The sequence below is a fragment of the Tympanuchus pallidicinctus genome, unplaced genomic scaffold (genome assembly GCF_026119805.1).
Source record: "Tympanuchus pallidicinctus isolate F22 unplaced genomic scaffold, pur_lepc_1.0 scaffold24, whole genome shotgun sequence".
NCBI classification, from domain to species: domain Eukaryota; kingdom Metazoa; phylum Chordata; class Aves; order Galliformes; family Phasianidae; genus Tympanuchus; species Tympanuchus pallidicinctus.
In genome coordinates, this window is record NW_026294741.1 from 8776370 (window position 1) to 8797331 (window position 20962).

At 44.8% G+C, this 20962-nt stretch overlaps 1 protein-coding gene across 1 annotated transcript in view; it reads left to right on the forward strand.

Moving 5' to 3' along the window:
* GALNT17 (polypeptide N-acetylgalactosaminyltransferase 17) overlaps positions 1-20962 on the forward strand; it is a 181299-nt gene that overhangs the window by 98746 nt on the left and 61591 nt on the right. Inside the window, exon 6 of the mRNA XM_052688489.1 lies at positions 16136-16253. Within this exon, the coding sequence (XP_052544449.1) occupies positions 16136-16253 (118 nt within the window). The remainder of the gene's footprint in view (positions 1-16135; positions 16254-20962) is intronic.

The window sequence follows — 20962 nt, forward strand, 5'->3', positions numbered from 1 at the left end:
TAGGCACAGGAGATGCAGAGTGAAGTGGAGGGAGCATGCTCTCATCTCTTCTGCAGGATGTTATTTCCTGAAAGCAGAAGTGTCACTGTTATCATTCAAAGCCTCTCAGGGTGCATCATATACAACTTTTACTAATAGAGGGCTTCAAATGTTATGCTGGTATTGTAAATGCTATTCTGGGCTCCCTGTTGGTGATGGAAAAAATCTCTTATACCATTGGTATTATTCTTTTGTGAAGTACTGTATTAAAGTGCGTTCCATCTTCACGGAAGTGAAAATACCTCATTTGGAAAATAAAACTGAATGACTGTGGTTGTGTTGTCAAGTGACACTCAGGTGGAAGTATGTCTGCATCGGTACGTAACACGGAGATCCTTTAAAAAGAAAGCTGCTTAGAGACTGAAACTGCTGTGGATGCTTTGGTCTGTGGCGTCTTTTACCTGGAGGTGTTCAGTGCAGGTTGGGGAGCACAAGTTGGCTGGGTGCTGTTCTGTGCTGGGATGGTGCCTAAAGCAGCCAGGTGACATCAGCGTCCCCATGGCTGGTTTGTGCATCGAACCCAGGCTGGCATTTTTAAAGTGATGTCTCAGGAAAGACCATCAGAGGTGCAGAATCCTGGATGTCTCTGTGTGGCTCATTGCCCTGGTGAGTTATTCTCCCCATGTGGGGAAAAATAAACCAGCCTTTACGTCAGTCCTCTCCAGCCCTCGTTTTCTTTTTAATTCTTGCTAAGCCATGGTGTGATGTTTGTGGGAGAGTCCTCAAGTGGGAACTCCAGATGTAGATCTTTTGGTTGAGTCAAATATATCTCTAAATCCTGCCTTCTCATGGAGCCACCAGAGATCCTTAATGGAGCTCGAGGCTGAAGAGGTTGGTGAGAGGTTTGTGTTGGCTTCTTTGCAGAAGGCAGCATCCTCTTTTAGCCCAGCTAATCGCCATTTCCCACAGCTACGTCTTGTTGATTGTTTGTATTGTCTAAGTGGGCAGCTGATAAAACTACATGAAATGGGGAAGCAGCTGGTGTTTAATTGCTGTGTTCCTTATATAGCGGCTTGGCCATGCTCTGGTCTCTCTTCAACTGGGCTCAATTCAGAGTCAGCCTTGTGCTGGAGGTTTGCTGGGTTTGGGTAACTGAAAATGTGAATTTGTGTCATGCGTTCCTGCTTTAATTAAAACCTGCTGCTGGCTGAAAGAGCTGGGGCAGACACAAGACTTTGCTTTTGGACGTGGCTACCAAACCACTCTGTCAAAATCCTGAGGATTGTGGCTAAAACCCTTTCTCCTACACAAGCCAATTGCGAAATTCTATCTTCTCTTGTGCCAAGACTTTTCATTTCTAAGTGGAGGGTGTCAAGATTTAGGCCTGGTGGTATTTGTTGTGGCAGCAGCTCTGCTACAGGCTGTGCTCTGCAGCAGCAGCGTGCCTTGTGTGTTTGCATTTCCATATATCCAAGGTACAGCTCCTATGCTCTGCTTCAGTGGGCAGAGAAATTCCCCTTCTCCCTTCCCTCTTGGAGGGAGTGAGCTTCCAAAACAGGATGGAGATTAGATCTCCAGCCTCCTTCAAGTCTGGATGCTTTTCATTTTGGCAGAGATTTTTCTGAAGGAATGAAGGAGCACTGGGGTGTGGAGAAACTTGTGCTTAGATGTGCTGCTGCGAGGTCAGAGATGTTCAGGTGGGGACTGAATCTGCTGCTGCTCCCAGGGTGTAAATGGGCTGGAGTCAGCAGCTGTTGTTTGAAGGTGCCTCATTGTAACCAAGAATTGTGCACCAAGCAAGATGCTCTCCTTGCTGCGGTTTGTGCAGCATCTCTGCCCACACTGTCATTCAGGGAGGAAATGGGATTTCAAGTGCCCCATTGTTGGAAAGGTTGAGATGGTGGATTCATGCCATGCTGACTACAGAGGGACGTAGTCCATGAAGGCCGTATTTTCTAGTGCACCTGGCTTCATGGAGCAGCACGATCATGGTTTGCTGCTCTTGAACCAATCTTGGGCAGTGATGGATGCTGCCTCTCCCCCCATGGTGAGAGCTGACTTTCCATGGTAGGTGCTCCGTGTTAATTCTCCAGTCAGAATGGTCTAAGTAAAGTAAAAAGGAGAAGTTGGAACAGGTGAGTTCCAAGTAAGCATGAAAGTAATCTCATTATAACATGCAGGGCACAGAGAGCTGGGTGGGATGAGGAAGCTCTGCCTTGTTAGCAAGCACGCAGGGCTCTGAGCCCTGGCACTGGCCTCTCTGCTCTGTTTAGTTTCAGCTTCCCTTAAAATTCCTGCTGTTAATCCACTTTGCTCACCCGGGAGCCAGAGGCCTTCCTGCTATTTTCTGTCAAATTAAATTAATGGGGAGAAAAAAAAACAACCAAAAAACCAACAACAAAACAACTACACAGATGCTCTAAATCCCAGGCTAATACTGCTGAGTTTTGGACCTTGCATCTTCTCAGTGCGGTTCAAATGCAGCCCTGGAGACACTGGGGCACATGGAAAGGCAACAGACTGCAATCGCTGCGTTCCAGCAGGGCTGGATTTTTCATTTAGCTCTGGGAGGTGAGATGTGGGATGAAGCCCTGGATTTGTAGGTGATCTCTCTCTGCACACACACGTGGATGCGAGCGGGCTGATTTGCCGCAGGCAGTGCGCAGGAGTTGTTTGTTGGGTGCATTGAGTGCGTGGATCAGCTGTGCTTTTTTGCTGAAATCGCCGCACAGAAAAATTGTTGGGAAGCTCCTACGTGTGAGAGAGGATGCTGCCCAGCAAACTGCCTGGGAAAGCCAGAGTGGGAACTGAGTGCTTGTGGTTTGGAGATCGGATGTTTTTGGAGTGATTGGAGGTTTTCTTTTAAGATGATTTGATGTTCACTGGAACAGGCTGCCCAGGGAGGTGGTGGAGTCTCCTTCTCTGGAGATGTTCAAGACCTGCCTGGATGCCCACCTGTGCAACCTGCTATAGGGAACCTGCTTTGGCAGGGGGGTTGGACTCGATGATCTCTGGAGGTCCCTTCCAACCCCTACGATTCTGTGATTCTGTAATTCTGTGATTTCAGGCCCTTAACAGCCAGCATGGGAACTGGAGAACATGAATCGCCCTGGTCACAAGCACTCAGTGGCAGGAGCTCCTGCAGATTCTGAAGTGCAGAGCTGTCGTGTCCTACAGACACAAATGCCATTTTTGTACAGGGAATGATTAAAGCAAAGGTTGCAACTGCCACAGCATGGCACCAGCCATCTGCCTTTATTTTTTAATTTTTTGGCTTGTATTTTCAAATGTGGAGAAGAGCCAAGGGGAGAGGGAAATGGGCTTTTGGCTATAACCAAATATGAGAAGCTGAACTATATTGCTTTGGTAGGCAGCTCGGCCCTCTTCCTGGCGTCATGGCACCAGTAGCACCAGTAGCTCCTCTTCCTGAGCTTGCTTTCTTTCCTTCTGGATGGTTGGGTTGGAAAGAAAGCTCTCGCAGGCTCCAGATTTAGTGCTGAAGTGTTGTGGTACCGGTTGGATTTTTGAGAAATGAAGCTGTATGCTTGTGTTTGCTTGTTCTCTTAATGGCTGTTACGGGATGAGAAGTTCTACAGAAGGCCCATGTGGAAGTATTTTCACGAGTATTAATGACAACAAGCTGTTTGGGCCTCGATGAAGAGCTGAGTGGGAGGGAAGTGGGGATCTGAAGCTGTTGGAGCTACTTGTGGTCAGTGCCAAGGACGTGCTCCATTGGAGCCTATGCAAGAACCAAAAGTAAGCACCAATCCTATGGAAAATATGTGCTCTGGGCTTCATTGACTTAGCCATCTTTTAGTTGAAAACATATTACTGAAGCCAAGACTTCGGTAGCAAGGTTTGCACGATGAAGACCAAAGTCTGTATTTCTGCTTTTTGAAAATTGCTAGGCAAAAGTCACTGAACTACGTTGTGAACATCAGTTTGGGTTTAAATGCTTTTCTTCCTTCCAATTAAATTCTTCTGCCATCCCCAGTTTAATTCTATGAAATGTTAAAATATCAGATCTATTCCTTTCAACTGAAGCAGGGGCAGTAGAGCCAGTAAAGGGGTTCTTCAGTATAGCATCAGTGTTGAAATGTTTGGATGGTTTTCACATACAGATTGGGAACCTTTTCATTGCAGCACTTGTCCTTTGTAGGTTGCTTACAGGTTACCCCACTGCTTCAGAAGAATTTGGTTTTGCTGTTGGCTTCATGTTATTGATTGCCCCTCTAATATGGCAGCAGCCTCCTTCCACACCTGCTGAAGCAAGAGATCTGGCAGCCAAGGAGGGGGTTAAAACTTTCCTTTTTTCCTTTGCTTTTCTGTTGTTCTTCCTCAGACTGTTAAATTCCACATGTTTTTCTTCTGATTAAAGGAAAAATCGGAGTGAGAGTGCTTTTGGCTCTTTTAGCATGTGGTGCTCTATTTAAAGAGAGGGAATAATTGTTGCTCCGTGTGATAAAACTGGCAGCAATTCCTAGCACATGCCTTTAGTTTTTGTCTTTCCTTCCTGCTGTTAATCTTGCACAAGCAAGAAGCCTCTGCAAAGATGGTTTAAAAGTGCAGTTGAACTTGATATCCATTTTTCCAGAAATCAGCAGCGAGGATCAGAAGGCATGAAGCGCATCCTGACAGTGTGAACTCATTGCAGCTCTTGGTTTGGTTCAGCAGTCTTTGGTTGGATTTCTATTGGGTTTGCAAGACTCCTCAGACAATCGGCTGATGAAGGTTCCCCTCTTGTCTGACTTCTTTTCTAGGAGTTCAGATGCTAACATCCACTCCTCCAGCTTTTTCCAGACCATGGATTCAATCACAAAGTCTTGATTTCTTTCAAGTCTGCAGTGTGCTGGAGGTCTGCCAGGGCAAACTGCAGATCCTGTCCACAGAGGAGGAGAGAAGGCTCTGGGAGGACCTTATAGCAGCCTTCCAGGACCTGAAGGGGGCTACAGGAAAGCTGGGGAATGACTTTGTATAAGGGCATGTAGCAACAGGATGAGGGGAAACGGCTTTAAACTGGAAGAGGGTTGATTTAGACTAGATATTAGGAAGAAATTCTTTACTGTGAGAGTGGTGACACACTGGCACAGGTTGCCCAGAGGTTGTGGATGCCCCCAGCCTGGAAGCACTCAAGGCCAGGTTGGATGGGGCTGTGAGCAAGCTGGTCTGGTTGGAGGTGTCCCTGCTTATAGCAGGGGGTTGGAACTAGACGATTTTAAAGGTGTCTTCCAACCCAAACCATTCTATGATTCTTTGATCTGCAGTGATGGAGTGCCCAACCTGCCTTCAGCTGCTCCTTCTCTGTCCTAGGAGCCTTGCTGCCAGAGTGGCTGTGAAAGGAAGGATCCACCTTCCAGGGCACTAAATGAGCATTCGTGCTGACTTCTCCAGTTTGACTGTGTGCAGCCAGTGAACGATGTTATATTCCTCAGGACAGCAGTCTGAAGGGGAAGAAGGACTCATTTCCATGTTTCCTTTATTTCCTGAAGATGTCTGCTTCAAGTGAGCTCCCACCTTGTTTTGAGTTAAACGTACAAATCTTGGCTTGTGGTCAGGTCCAATTCTTCTTGGGCTGATGCTGATTTTACACACGGCTAAGCCCATTCATTCCATCTTGAGCAGTTACCTAATTACCAGGAGCCAGAGAGTTCAAGCTGGCTGATGATGTGTGCTGACTTTTACACGAGCAACACATAATTCAAGCACTTTTAGTTCTTTTATATGCGTTGAAGGTGAACTCTTGCCACTAAGGAGCTTCACAAATCCAGACTTTAGAAAAAAAGCACTGTTTGGGCTTTTTGAACTAACTGGCTCTTTGTGGTTCATGCTGAGGATGCCCTGTTCTGGCAGAAGTGCATTGCAGGCTGGGCTGCCAAACTCAGGCGTTGTAGGGTTGGGTAATAAGGTGTATGAGCATCAGCTTTGATGATCATCTACCACGAGTAGGCAGTCTATGATGATTTCATTGCTTGCTCTGTGATCTGTGCTGCCTCGTGCCACCATTTCAAAGAGTTCTTGCTTCTCTTGCTTCAGTAGTGGTCCCCAACTTGTGCACATCTATAGGAGGAAATGCTTGGAGCCTTAACATTTTCATAGATCTTTTGGGGATGATAAAGGCACCTGAGGATTGAATGGGATTTCTGCTTGTGAAGCCCGTGACCCTGAGTTACCTGGCCCTTAAACAGGCAGTTTGGTAAAATCCCTTTGTAACTATGGGGACATCAGGTTTCTGAATGGGTAGATCTGCTCTAATCCAAATGGGGGTGAGTCCAAAACTGCCTCTGCACCTCTGAATTTCCTCGCCTGGCAGTCATTTTTTCTGACCTCGCTTTTACATTTTGATACACTTCTTCCCGTATTCATTTTTCTTTTCTATCTGCTTCGCTCAGTGTTTAAAATAAAACCCCGAAGCTTGAGAGATGAGAATGACATTTACTATTAAATGCCGGAGGCACAAAATGTATCTGTTATGTTTCTCAGGAATTGTGCTTCTGTGCTGTGGATGCGTGAAGGGTAAGTTAAACCTGAGAGCTGCCCTCCCTGCGAATGGGCTCCTATCAAATACTTGTCAAAATAAAGGCGTTACTCAGCTCCTTTGAGGTGCTTACAGGGCTATTTCAGCGCACTCTCATTTACCCACAAAGTGAAACTGCTCCATCTGTCAATAACCATTATTCATGTCCCTATTCTTAGCAGCAGCCCGTAGTGAATGTAAACACGTTTACCTAAATTCTGTCTGCAGAAATATCTGTGAAATTCCCAATAACAGCTGTCTCCTGAATCTTTAACTTCAGTATCCATTACGGCAGTACATCTGAAAGCAGCAAGGGCCTGAGCAAAACTGATTTGTCATGAAGAGCTCCATCATCAGCCAATGAAGACTTTGAACGGTGCCTTCAGTTTAGCATTTAGGAGGAATTCAGGTTTAGGAGATACTTCTGAGTGCCTGGAGGAAACCGGGGCCATTTCTTGATGAGGCTCCATTGGGGTGGGTTAATGGTTGGATGAAATAATCTTGGTGTTCTTTTCCAACCTTATTGATTCGATGATTCTGTGCCATTTCAGACTCAGAGGAGGTTTGCTCTCGAATGATGCTCACATCCGCGCCCTAAGAACCCAGATTTTGTACTGTCACCACTTTTTCTCAGTTTTCCTGTAGGATTGCAGTTTCTTCTGCAGTCTGCATACGTGCCTATCAGTGCAGATGTTCTTTGTGTAATAGATAGGGTGGTGGCACAGCCTCCTGCAGCTGTGGTTGGGAAGAAAGCGGCTGTGGCTCATGTTTCTGCACTGAGCTCATTCCTCTTGTAGCCTCTGCATTAGGAGCAGCTGAGCACAGAAGCCCCTGGGAGTGTTTGCCAAGGCATAGGAGCCCAGTAAATTAATTGGGATGTGCTGATTTTGCCTTGGTCATAGGCCAGGACACAACATGCTATGTAAGTCCTTTTGTGGGTACTGAAGGAGTCTTTGGCAGCTCAGACCTCGAGCCTTGATCCTTCAGCCCCAGGCACACCCTGCTGCTGAGCTGGGCTGGAAGCTGTGGCTCAGGCAAGGTGAGAGATGAGTTTGCCTGTGAATTTTGTTCCCTGCAATCTGGAGAGGAGAAACACAACTGAACGTCAGCTGCTTTGCTGCCCTTGAGAAAAAGTATATTCACATTCAAAAAGAAAAGTAAATAACATGTTCCTGTTAAGTGCCTGTTAGTTATACATATTACATCTAAAAGTAATTATCATTTAATTAGCAGTTTAGCAACAGTGGAAGGAGATGAAGTCACAGTTGCATTACATTTATTACCAGTAGCAAGCAAATGGCTGTGGTCCCATTTGAAAACTATTGGGATTAGGATGAGGTGTCATATGAAGTGAGCATGTGCAGATGGACCTACAGCCCCTGCCCTCCATCCTGGGTGCTTTTAAGGATAAACATTTGCTTTTTTATTATTATTTTTGTCTTTTTTACTTCTCGTGCACCAAACATTTTGTTATAATAACTCAGAAGTGCTGAAAGATCACATATTGGAGGAAATAACAACAACAAAAAAGCTTTCAGCTTCATGCAGGTGGAGTCCCAGCATTATGTGTCCTCCTGCCAGTGGGGTTTTGGAAGCAGTGCAAATGCAAATCCTTATGTCTAGAGCTATCTATATAACACTGTCTTCTTGAAGAACTGGCAAACAGTTTAAAGGTGTTTGATGCCTCTCTCTGTGTTAAATCCAAGCATCCTGGACAACTGATGAATGCATCTTCTGTTCTGCTCTGCTTGACGAGGTGGATTTTAGTCACTGCCAATTAGCAGAAAGGAGGTTTGAGTATTCTTCGGGTGAAACTTTGAAGCCAGTTCCTGACGGTGCCCCAGGGAGTGCTGCTTCTAGCATAGAATAAATAGGTCTGATTTGCATGTATAAACACTAACCTTTTAATGAAAAGTTCATGGGAGACTGAAAACTCCCGAATAAGCTGTTCAGGAGGGCACTTCCCACTTGCATTGAAGAGGTGAGTGATAGTCAATAACAGGAAAGGACTGTGACCTTCTGCTGATTAATCTTTAAAAGATGTGTGCTCGCCATACATACCTTGTGTTAAATAGGAGCAGCTTTCCTGTGTGCAGCGTGGGGATGCACAGCAGGGGGAAGAGACTTGTGATTTGCTTTCACCTCCTAGCTCAGATGAAAATTGCAAGCTGCTTTATTTTGCTGTAATTTTATTTCATGTTGGTTAGCAAGTTTTAACTGAAGGAGATACAGGAAAGCATCTATTTTCCTCATGTAGACGAAGCTTTGTGGCTGAGCACCTGGATTTCTCATAGAATAGTTGAGTTGGAAGGGATCTGCAAGGATGAAGCCCAACTCTTGGCCTCACACAGGACCTCCCAGAATTGAAACCGTGTGCCTGAGAGCATCGTCCAAACACTGCTCAAACTCTAGCATGCCTGGGGATGTGATCACTGCTCTGGGGAGCCTGCCCATGACCACCACCCTCTGCTGAAGAGCCTTTCCCAACCTGACCCTCCACCCCCCTTTGGGGCTCCATGAAGAAGATGCCACTTCTTCACGAGGGCTTGGGGATGGCAAAGAAGGAATGAAGGATTTACACAACCATCAGCATTCAACAGTGTGTTTAGTTTTATATTTTGGTTGTATGTATGAAAATCATGCTGTGTTTTATCTCAGCCTCCAGCTCTGAGCCCGTGTGGCCTTTCCAGTGTGACCATCCCTAATAAATCACTTTGAGGGATTATTATTATTTCCCCCAGTTTTACTTTTGTGGATAAATGGGTGACCATTAGGGTCAGCATCATCAGCTTACTGATGTTTGCAAGTGTGCAGTTGTGCTACAGTGCCTTGTGGGACCCTCTTTCTCCACGTTCTGGGCAGGCATCTTGGCTCATCACTGCACGCCGGGGGCTTTCCACCAAGTGAGTAAGACTGGTTTTCCCCGTGAGTGCTTCTGTCTCCAGGAATAGCTCTGCAACTGCCACTAAGCCAGCTAAAATGAAGAACCATCTTCTAAGCTTATCTCGAGGGAGTAGTCTGTAATTGCAACCATTTCCTCAAAACCGTTCCCAAACAGGCTGAGTCCCGACTGAAGGGTAATTACCAAATTAACCTTCTCCACAAAGTGACTTCTTGTACTCTGGAGTTTACCATTTATTTGGTTCAAAGCTGTGTACCTCAAATATTGTGATGCAGCACTGCTTCCTTGTGCAGGCAGCACAGGACCAGGACCATCGGTCAGCACCTGGCACTGTTACCAGGAGTCAGGAGAGTGATGGAGAACAGCCCCGAGATGCATGTGTGTGTGTGTGAGTCTTAGTGACACTGAGCGAAGATCCCTCCCATCTCACAGAAACTGGTATGGAAGGGTTTCTCAAGGTTGTCTTCTTCAGCTGAGATCCCTACTAGATCACCGTGGGAGATGGTTGGAGAGCTGGTGTGTGACCTGAGAATCCTCTGTTTCCATGTGGCTGTGGAAATGGGGTGAGTATATGGGGCCTTGGGTTATGTTTTTCACCCGGCCTCTCTGACCTGGCATGCCATGGTGGTGTGTAGGGCTGTGCTTTATTCACTGGGGTCGACATTTGTAAAAGGCTAAATGGTTTTTAATTAAGTCATCACATATTTTCAGGATCAGTGGGATGGTTTTTCTTCCTTTTGCATAATGCAAAAGGCAGAGGGTGGGAGCTTAGGGGCCGTGGTGCTGGTAAGTGGGCTTCAACATCAGCAGTAGCTTAAAGCTTACCAAAAAAAAAGTGGTGCAGATCTGTGGAGTTCTTTGGGTAGGGAACTGTAGTTCAGCTGACAAAATGTGTACCACTGGGGACTGTTACTGCCTGCACGTTTTGGCTGTCTTAGCAGCATACGTTTGCATAAAATGTCTTGCTAGAAGAGCTTAAGAAAATGGGAGCTTGGAGTTGGGTTTTTTGGCATCCATCTGATCTGAAGCGCTGGGCCAACTTTGTTTTTTTGCAAAATAGGCAAGGACAGAAAACGCTTTTAGGTAATGACCTTGGCAGCAGTTTTTAATGCAGCAGGAGAAATTTTTCAATTAGGTTAGAGTCCAGAAGCTTGGACGGGTAATACAAATCTGCTTTAGATTTGCATGCCATATCTTAACACACCAGGGACGCTATCAGGGCCTGCACATGGCTTTCGTTGCTGCTGGTGGCCTAAAGCAAGACTAGAAACAGCAGGCTGTGTGATCTCTTACTTGTAAGGTTGTCAGCTGCCAGTGCAGTTGACTTCAGATGACTTGACTTTGGGAGGGGTCTGGCATATGTACCAACGGTGGTAGTTAATTCAGCAGATCTAATGCAGAAGTTACTGAAGTGATTTATAAATGCTACTTCTGAAGACCATGTAGGTATTACACTCATCTGGTAGATAAGATACAGAGAGGCTGAACGCCTGGCCTGAGGTCCTGGGTGAGTCATTCCTTGATGTGGGAATCGGAGCAGCCGTACAAGAAAGCAACAAAGTCAAATGGATCTCAGGCAAGGTCACAGCCATGGCAGACAGAATAGATGCTTTCAAAAATACATCGTTTTCACAGCTTCTGTGTCATTAAAAGTTAAAGTTGTATTAATCTCCTGTAAGTGCAGGGAAGGCGTTCAATCTAGCATCTCTTTTATGTGATATCTCTTTATTTTTAATTTGTTCCACAGGCTCCATAGTACTTAGCAACAGCGGGAAAATAAACCTATTTGAAACAGACAATTAAACAAGGTCACTGGGGCAGGGAAGCTAGAATTATTCAAGAAACAACTATTGCAGATGCCATCCTGGGGATGATATTAAGCAAGGTACGCTGCTGTAGGCTGAAGTGCCTTTCCTTCCTAGAAATTTTATTGCATTCTCTTGAAAGACATCCAGCTTTTATCAGCCCACACCATTACACAGGCACTGAAGGGAAGCTGAGAGCCTGGCTCCTGCCTGACTCAGTAAGTGCACGTAGAAGCCCCTCTGTAGGAGGCAGAAGCAATATATATTTCTCCTTCCAGGAGACACTTCATCCGTGACACTGGGGCTGCTGGGATGGGCATCTTGTGCGCTGCTGGTGACGGCTTCCTGCAGCTGCCCAGGTGCTCCAGCACCTTCCTTACTGCGGGTTTCTGGAGTTAATGACCTGAAATTCGTTGTTAAAGCAAATCCTGGCTCTGCAGTGAGCGTGCAGGCTGTGTCTGCCCTGCACGTTTGTTTCTGGGAGAAGCTGTGAGGGCGCAGAGGGGTGGGATGGGTGTAGGGAATCACTGGGTCCGATGTGATTGAGCAGCAGACTTGTTGTTTTCCATTTCATTTTTAATCATTCAGTTCCTCTCCTCTTCCATTTCTCTGGCTGGGTCAGGCACACGAGATCTTGTGGGATTAACCCAGTTCTACAATCAGAGGGATCAGTCCTTAATGCCACTTGATTGTATTTAATTTCCACATGTATTCTCTTCTTAGAAAGCTTTGTTTTGCAAGTCAGTCTTCATTACACAACACATTCACCTTCCCACAGATAAAGAAATATGGAGGTGTATAGCACTGCAATCATTCTTATTTGAAAATTGGGTTCTTCGTTTTATTTAGAGCCAAAAGAAAATTCTCTTACCATAGCTCGCCATGTAAAATTAAGTGAAGGTGATCACCTTAACCCTGATGTAACCCAGGAAGTAATTTATAGGATGCTATTGGAAGCTGTGTACTTACTTTTGCCAAGTTTGTTAATATAACTGAAAATTTAGATGTTATCTGAGTCTGATGTCAGCTCTCCAAGGCATTTCAGCTTTCCAAAGAGCAAAAAGGGCAACCAGGTCTGGTGGGAGGTGTCCCTTCCAACCCAAACCATTCTTTGATTCTGTGATGATTGTTGGGTGGTCACTGTGGCATCCAGGCACAGACCCAGCACAGATGAAGAGTTGATACTCCTTAAGGAGAAGTTTGGGCCTCATTGTCTACTGCTGAGATGGGACTCCCAGCAGTGACCCCCAGTTGGAACACAGAGGTACAGACAGGCAGCAGAAGAGGGAAATAGTGCATATTTTGGATAAGTCTCAGATTTGACAATGCTATATGTGATGTTTGGGTTTCACGCATTGAAGAGTGGCACAGAATGCCCTTCCATGCAGGTGAAAGACCGTCGCAGATGAGCTGGGAGTGGTGCTGTGTCTCCTAAAGCTTTGGGATTGGGTTGCTGTGGGAAGAGCAGCTCTATGACTGACATTGATCAAAAACAACAGCGCCTTCATGGAAACTGGGTGCCCGAGCAAATTCTTGAAGTTCTCAGCCTTCCTGCACCTGTATGACCACCAATTTTTTTTTTTAATCTTTTTTTCTACATATTTTATAACTTGCGCTTTAGCATAAAATTGGAAGCAAGATCCAATTGTGAAGGAAAATTAATTTCCTTGAATTGAAGAAGCAATCTACTTGAGACTTTTTAATCATCAGATGGTAACTGTGTGCTAAAGAAAGGAAGACCATTAAGGTAACTTAATAGAGTAGGATAAATGTTTTCCTCTGTACCTTCTTCATCTTTATTTAGAGATTCACGCTGAGGATATTTCATAAAAGCTGTTCTTCTTGACCTTCTGTCACTTGCAGCATAGAGGAGCCAAGAGAAATAATGGCAAGGATCTAAGGCTGTGGATTTCTGGATGCTAACGCAACGATTGTGCTAAACATTTCTGTTCATCCTTTCCTGCCAAATTCTGCTTTTCCTTTCTCATTAAAGTGAGCGCAGCTATCGGGACAAGCAAATGCATTGAGCTGCGCTGAGCTGTGTGATTTTTAAAAACAAACTGTGTTAATGCTTTTAATTAAGGGGCAGAGAAACAAGAGGCTTTATCAGCTCTTTGTCTGCAGGCCATAATTTTGTGGCGGATGGGCAATCTGTTATTGTAAGCGTCCACCTTTTTGAAGGATTTACTGCAAAATCAAATGGTGTTTTTATTTAAATAGTTGAGCGTTGCATGATTCTCATTTATTTAATATGGAAGCATTGTTACAAAGAAGAATGTAGCACTTAATTTGTATTGCTTGAGGGAGCTCGGATCCGCTCGGGAGCGCTGCTTTGCATGCTTTGTGGTATTGTGTGTTGAAAACAGAACACACAGGAAAATGAAAAGGAGGAAAATGTGAAGGTGAAGTTGCAAAATCCCCATCAGGCTTTTTCTGCAAGTGTTTCTGAAAAGATCATGGACTCTTTGGTCTGTAAAGAGCAGGTGTGTTGCAAAATAATGACGAAGAAAAGCTTTCCTGGGCGGCAGTCGAGGGCTGGTGTTGGCAATTTGGATAAGTTCTTTTTCGTGGTCCTTTGCAATTTGTCTTTTCAGAAACGGCCAACTGGCTGCCCAGAGAGGCTGTGGATGCCCCGTCCCTGAAGGTATTCAAGGCCAGATTGGATGGGGCCCTGGGCAGCCTGGTCTGGTATTAAATGGGGAGGTTGGTGGCCCTGCATGTGACAAGGGGTAGGAGCTTCATCATCCTTGAGGTCCCTTCCAAGCCTGGCCATTCTGTGATTCTGTGTGATTCTGTAATGTTGTTGAAAAGTAAGGTCATTCCATTTGTGCTGGTGAAACCCTTTGGCCGAGAGGTTATCATGTTGTTGTCAAATGCCACCATGGCACATCCTGCGAGTGAGCTGGGGCTCCCCATCCCTACACAGTCAAGCTTCCATGCGCAGCTGTTGAGGGTTGAAAACCTTGCTGATCTGGGGATGAGTTCCCAGTGCTCCAGGTCCCCCGCATCTATTCCCCATGGGCTGGGTTGTGGCTGCTCTGTATAAAACCAGAGCAACTTCTGTTTAATTGCAGCAGGTGATGTAGGATAATGGAGCTATTAGATTTGGCGTCTCTAATGCGCTTATCGTTTCAAAAGGATTGTTTCTACTAATGGCAGCTAACTTGCTACAAATAAAGCAGGAAAATGGAAATCTTAAGTACTGGAGTGGCAGCGCATCGTGAAGCATTACACTGCTTATGGGAAGGAAGAGTGAGCTGGCTGTCAGGGACAAAATCTATTGGAAAAACCCCTCTGATGGATTCTGATGTTGACTCATTTAATATGGCAGCAGCATTCAGCTGTTCTACCAGTCTATTAAAAGTATTAAAAAGCCTATAAATAATAATACTTAAGTGGCTACAGCTCTTCATCCATGGCTCCTCTGGCAGATGTGGGTGTTTTGTGCAGTGTGGATGGCAGGGTTGAGCATGGGCCTGATCCTGTGAGCCACATTTGGGTATGTTTGAGGATGCTTTCCCCCTTCTGCAGTCGCTGGTTGCTTGCCTTCAGCTTCCACAGCTCAGAGAGCCCATGAGCTGTGCTTTGAGCCAGGGCTGGGAGGCTGTCTTTAAAATCTTCTTTCCCTGTTTCTACCTCAAAACCAAGTTTCTTCCAGAAATCATGCTTTTCTAAGTGAAAGCAATTCCCAGATGTGCATGCAACCCCTTACCATGCAAGCCTGCTCCAGGTCACATGAGGTCCTGAGAATGCAGAGGTGTTGGACCAGCTGTCCTGTATGGTTCCCCCTGCTCAAAGCAGCATCATTTTGTTTGCTTCGTGTGGGCAGGAGGGATCCTGAGCAAACAGCAGAACCTTGGCAAGCCTTAACCTGTAAAATTCCGCATCTCCTCCCTGCTGATCCCTGCAGTTGGATACTTATGTTGTTTGTTTTTTTTCTTTACAGAGTGGTTTCAAATGAAAGCAAGTTAAAGGAGCAAATGGTTTTTATATTTCTATTTTAGTATAGGAAATATCCTGGGGGGTAAGCTCTCTGCATACCATAACCACAACAGATTAGTATGTCCCCAAGCAGCAAGGGCATAATGATACGGCTTTGTTCAGTGCCGTGCTCTGTAGCAAAGTGTAATTTTACAGACAGGGTCACAAGTGTTTAACCACTCACAAAAAATGCCCCCAAACGTGATCTCAGCTTGCAGAGATCAGAACAGCATCATCCTCTCAGGGAAGCTGTATCAGATGGAGATGCAATCCAGCGTTTTGCAAAGCAACGAGGGAGGGCTGCTTTATGAGCATGTGGCAGCAGGGGTGCTTAGTAAACACCACCATCTACCCTATCCTTGAAATTGCATGGTAATTATAAATTAACCCCCTGACATGGAGTTTTTCCTCAATCTTTCTGCTGTTACACTGATGTCATTGGTATTGGTAGGACCTCTCCTGTTTTTTTCTGTTGTTTTCCTGGCCTGGGCACTGCTTGGCTGCTCCTGCAGCAGTGTGAGCTGGAGGGCACGGGGGTTCACAGGTGAGTGGGAGAAGTTCATCTCTAGGGCACTGTAGGTATTAGTGGAACTCAGCAAAAGGCACTGCAACGTTTCTGCAAGAAGTTGTTCTCAATTTTTAAAGGATTTGCTCCTTTTTTAACCTTTTTTAAACCTTTCTTAAAAGTTTCATGCTCCTTTATAGCTGATGGCAATGCCTTCATGATATATTATAAAGATCCTAAGTAGAGACCTCTTTTCGTGAACACTAATATCTGTCCTGAAGTCTGCTCTGTTACTAGATGTGCTGGAACAGAATAAGATGAAGGAAATGCCAGTATTCTATTTCCTTTGCACAGGGGGAATGGAAACCCAAAGATGGTCCCCGCCGTCCACTGAAGGTGGAAAACTGTCAATAATTTGTTGCATTTCTGTTGTTTTTCATTTGGTGCAGGACGCCAGCGATGATCGGTTGCTCCTTCGTTGTGCACAGGAAGTTCTTCGGAGAGATCGGGCTCCTCGATCCCGGGATGGACGTGTATGGAGGGGAGAACATAGAGCTCGGCATCAAGGTTTGTGCCACAGCTGTGAGCAGAATCTCACCTAGCATTACTTAAGGAACCGAAAGCAAAACTTCAGCAGGTTAACGCAGTTACTAAAACATTTCAGGTGAATTGTTGGCTTGCTTTAAAGAATTTGTATTTGAGTTTAAAGGTGAAAATGACTTGTTTCTAGGGGCTAGAGCAATTTCTGAGGGCAGTATAAACTGACTTTGGTCAAGTTGTCACGTTGGTTGGTCTGAACCATAAATATCTTAAATATCAGTAGAAATACGGCGCTGTTTTAGGGAGGAAGTGGGCCTCTTGTGAGTAAATCAAAAAGATATCATAGAAGCATTCAGCAGTTGCAAATAAAATGTATTCTTAAATAGGCAAAGCTTTTAAAAGCGAAACACTAACAGCCACGTTTTTAGAGTTTCCTCAATAAATCCACGAGACGTTCCTCGTTACAGCATCTACTGTGACAACATCACTTGATTACTGTGTACAATATCAGATGGGGTTTAGTGATTCAAATGTGTACATACAGTGAATGATTCATAAGCAATGAATTCAGTGTAAAGAAGCAACCTGGGATGGAGAAGTCTGTGGAGGTTTTTCCAGGCATGTTTTGGAGTACAGAAGTTGTACGTTAACAGGCTGATAGGGAGAGACTTGAGACTTAGAGCTGGAAAATTGAATTGACTGTGCTGTTGTAAAAATGAAAAATCATTGTTCAGCTCATAGATTTACCAGAGGATATTTGCTTTGCTGGCAAATCAGAAGAAACTTAAAAAATCTATTGTTATTGACTACAGGGAGCAATAATCTCGTTTAAACAAGGGAGTAGAAATTAAGGGCTTTAAATATGCCACATACTCTTCTCCATATGAAGTGATTATTGTGTATCATCATGCAACTCGCTTCCTGGGTCTAGAGAGATCCAGCTCCAAACTAAGCTTCTCTTGTGACTATCCTAATTTGTTTATCTATGGTTTTTTTTTAATATCATCACTGTGGAACTAGTCTTCTCACAATTAATAATTTCACCCATCTGTTAGGTTTTGGGGGGATTTCATGGAAGATTGGCTTCTTAACTAGAAAAATAAGATGATGTCTCAGGGACAACTGGTGAACATATGTCGTCTTCTTTTTCACGTGGTGAACTTTTCAGAGCCATGCAATAAACATCCTTCTGGAAAAAGATAATCCCCCTCTTCCTCCAGTGACTCACCCAGGCTTGTGTTTGCAGCCTGTGTGTTTCTCTGCTTCTTGCACACGCGTGCATTGCATGTTCTGGTCAAGACTTGAAAAATATTGTTGGTTTTGATAGACAAAATATTTAGGAAATCTCCCTTTTTAGGCAGTAGGTTTTCAAATATCCCTGAGCTTTTCAAATCAGTGCAGGTGACATCTTTGGGCAGCTGGGAGTTCTTGGCACGTAATGTATGTTGGCCATTGTCAGGTAGCTCATGTTGAGGGGAGAGCTCCCATAGGTGCTCTGTTAACAATTGCCAGATATTTTTAGTTCTGCTTTACAGTAAGATTCTGTTTATAAGTAGTTTACCCAAGGCTGATCGTTGGCTGCATAAGGAAGCAGAGGATTGTTGTGGTTTCACACGGAACTCGGGGTGTCAGATGGATTTAAGCTTTTCCCAGTCATCCTGCAGCTCAGAGATTGTCAGCCCTTCCCCACATGCCTGCAACCTGCCATGGCCAGGGTCTGTAACACCCATCTCACGTCATCAGTAATGCGTGACTCTGATGGAACCAAATCTTCTCCTAAAGGTTCAATTTGAATATGAAATGTCGAGGCTTTTATTGCTCTTTTTGTTTGTTTGTTTTGGCTGCAGTCAGAGAAGCAATTTGGTGCTTCCATGTTTGTTGTAGTGATTCTCGGATGAAAAATATGTACAGAGAGGATTGATTTTTGTTTTGATGGTGACGCAAATTCCATTCTGAGAATCGTGGCAATTTTAAAAACATATTATTCTTGTATTAAAAAAACAAATTGCTCGAAGAACAAAAATGAGATAATAAACCCATTGAGGCTTTGAGAACAAAATTGAAAAATTACAGTGTTTCAGGCAAAACCGCAAGCTTTTTGCTAAATTTTAGCATAGTTTTTAATGCTAAAATTAAAGGTAAGTAATCTGAATAACAAAATGCAATAAATAATTGAGGAGTGTAGACTGTCCTAACCTAGGGCCAAGGCTTGATACTACACAAGAGTCTCATGAATATATAGATCTGTTGTACTGCATCTTTGTGTAGGGGAATATTTGCAGATCGCGCTTTCAGGTGCTGATTTCAGTGAGAACGTTTCTGTGTGAGCCACTTAAAAACCCAAACCCCATTACTCACATTCATGAGGTAGCTCCCGGCTCACTGCTCTCCCTTACGTGCTGGGGAGCATCCTCGGGTTGCTCAGTTAATAATAAAGCCATTAAGCATGCTCTTGCCCTAGGCAAATTCTTGTTCTGCTCACGGGGTGTCTTTGGCCCCGGCATGGGGAACACATTGTTCTTTGTATTGTCTTGTCTTTTATCACACTGGAGTGTCTCCAGAATGCTGTACTTATTCTCTTCTTTTGTCCCTGATGTCCACTCTTTCACTTCCTGAGGCAGAATCAACTCTAATTCCCCTTTTCTTGGCAGAGCACAGAAGTCTTTGCTAAGCTAGGCAGTGTAGGCTAATATTTCAACAGAGAGATTTTCAACACTTTTTTTTCTTTTTTTTTTCCCAAAGTGTGCCTTGCAATCTTGCAATCATATTATAAGAGCTCCAGGTCTTTCTCACTGCGTTGACAGCCACAAGGACCCCATGTTTGATCAACCTGTCCCTGAATTAATGCCTCCCAACAGCAGAGTGTTTGTGGAAACCGCCTCCCTGTGCCTGCAACTGGGTAAGACTGCTGGCTGCGTGGAGCCCACGGAGAATCATTCAGGTTAGAAAAGGCCAAGATCACCAACCCCAGACCCAACCCATCCCCACCCCTCACATCCCTCAGTGCTGGAATCCCCACAGTTCCGGAACACCTCCAGGGTTGGTGACCTCACCACTCCCTGGGCAGCTGTGCCACTGCAGCATCGCTCTTTCTGGGGAGGGATTTTTCATACTGTTCAACCTGAACCTCCCATGGCACAGCTTAAGGCCGTTACTCATCAGTGTGGGAAGGATGCGAGAAGGCTTGCAGTTTTCTCCCAACATCAGAGAATGGCACCAGGCTGAAGTCGTACTTCATCTTACTGCATCTCTTGGGGTGCTCCTTACCCATGGGAATGCGACTTTTAACGTGAGGATATTTTTCATTTCGCTGCAGTAGGGATGTGACACATAGGATTTTGTCTGCCATTTGTATTGGTGCAGCTTCAGTTTCCAGCTGTGAAATGTCTGTAGCTTTCAGGCAGCCTCACATCTGATCAGAAGGAGCTAAGAAGCACAAACATCTCCTGAAAAATTGCCGTGGCCCCAACCACTGACCTGGTCTCAGTCCTGCCACAGGAATATGGAAACGTGGACAGCTCTGTCTCATCGAGATCCCACTGCCCATCCCTGGAGCACAAGCCCTGGGCCCCAAAGATAATAGCTGCTCTCCCAAATCCAAGCTTACACCCAATCTTTTCAACCCATTGCTTCACTGAGCAGGTTTCTCCTCTGATTTTGTGAACCTGGTGCCCAGTTCCTATCTCTTGAAAACACTGGTGTTGCCCTGGATCCCCCCTGACTCCGTTTTGTCCATTTTGACACGTGGCCTTCTCCAACAGCCTCCTTTCATTGAAGGTTTTTATTTTATTTTAAGCCTGTTTGTGGCCCTGGCTTTTAGGGACTGAATGACAACGCAGGCAGACTGCTTTTGCAACATCTCGCTGATTCTCTGCATTCTCTGGTTTCGTGGATTTTCATGGTTGGTCACAGGCATTCGCTAAAGATGCTCTGTAAAATTGTGAGTGTCTGTTTGAATAAAGATGCAAAGGACCATTGCGTGACTGTTGCCACGATTTCAAGCCTAGGATGGGTTACAAGGTTATTTTCAGAGTATTTTGTGCCACTGTCATGCGTTGCTAATTAAACTCATTTGAGTTGTCTTTCAGAGATTAATTTAATCAATAAGGATATTATTACTCCTTTGATGGTATCATTTGTGCGAATTGTCACTTGAAGAAAGCAATTAACTGGGAATGCTTATTAGCTGATTCATCCCACACCTTATTTGTGTAGTAAGAATCGATTATTGAATTCATTAAGAAAAGCACAATCCGGGGATCCCTTTGAGGTTTAGTAACTGAGCTACGTTTTATTATGAATTTTAAATTGTCTGAAGCTTGGGTTGGGTTTTTAAAACCAATTTCCAGAGGAAGAGAACAGCGTGTGCCTCAGGTTTGTCTGCCAGGTTCATCAGCCCAGTCTTAGTGCCCCCAATCCCACAGTTGTGTCTACAGAATGGGCAGAGTTTCATCTCCGTGTAGCTGTAAGAGCTGAATCATCAAGCTTGGAGTAGCAAATGGGGACGATGAGAGCATTAGCGTGTTGTTGTTAGAAGTGGTTTCCTTAATAATCACACTTTCATCCCCCAGCCACACAGTCACCTAAGTAACCCCACTGCATTGGCAACGACGCTGATCCTCTCCCAGAGGGTGCGGTGCCTGTGCATCCTTTCATCTTTTGGAAACTCTTAAGGTAGATTAAATAGCCTTTTAATGTACAAAAGCACTTGTGGCTGTTTCATCCATGAAGGAGCC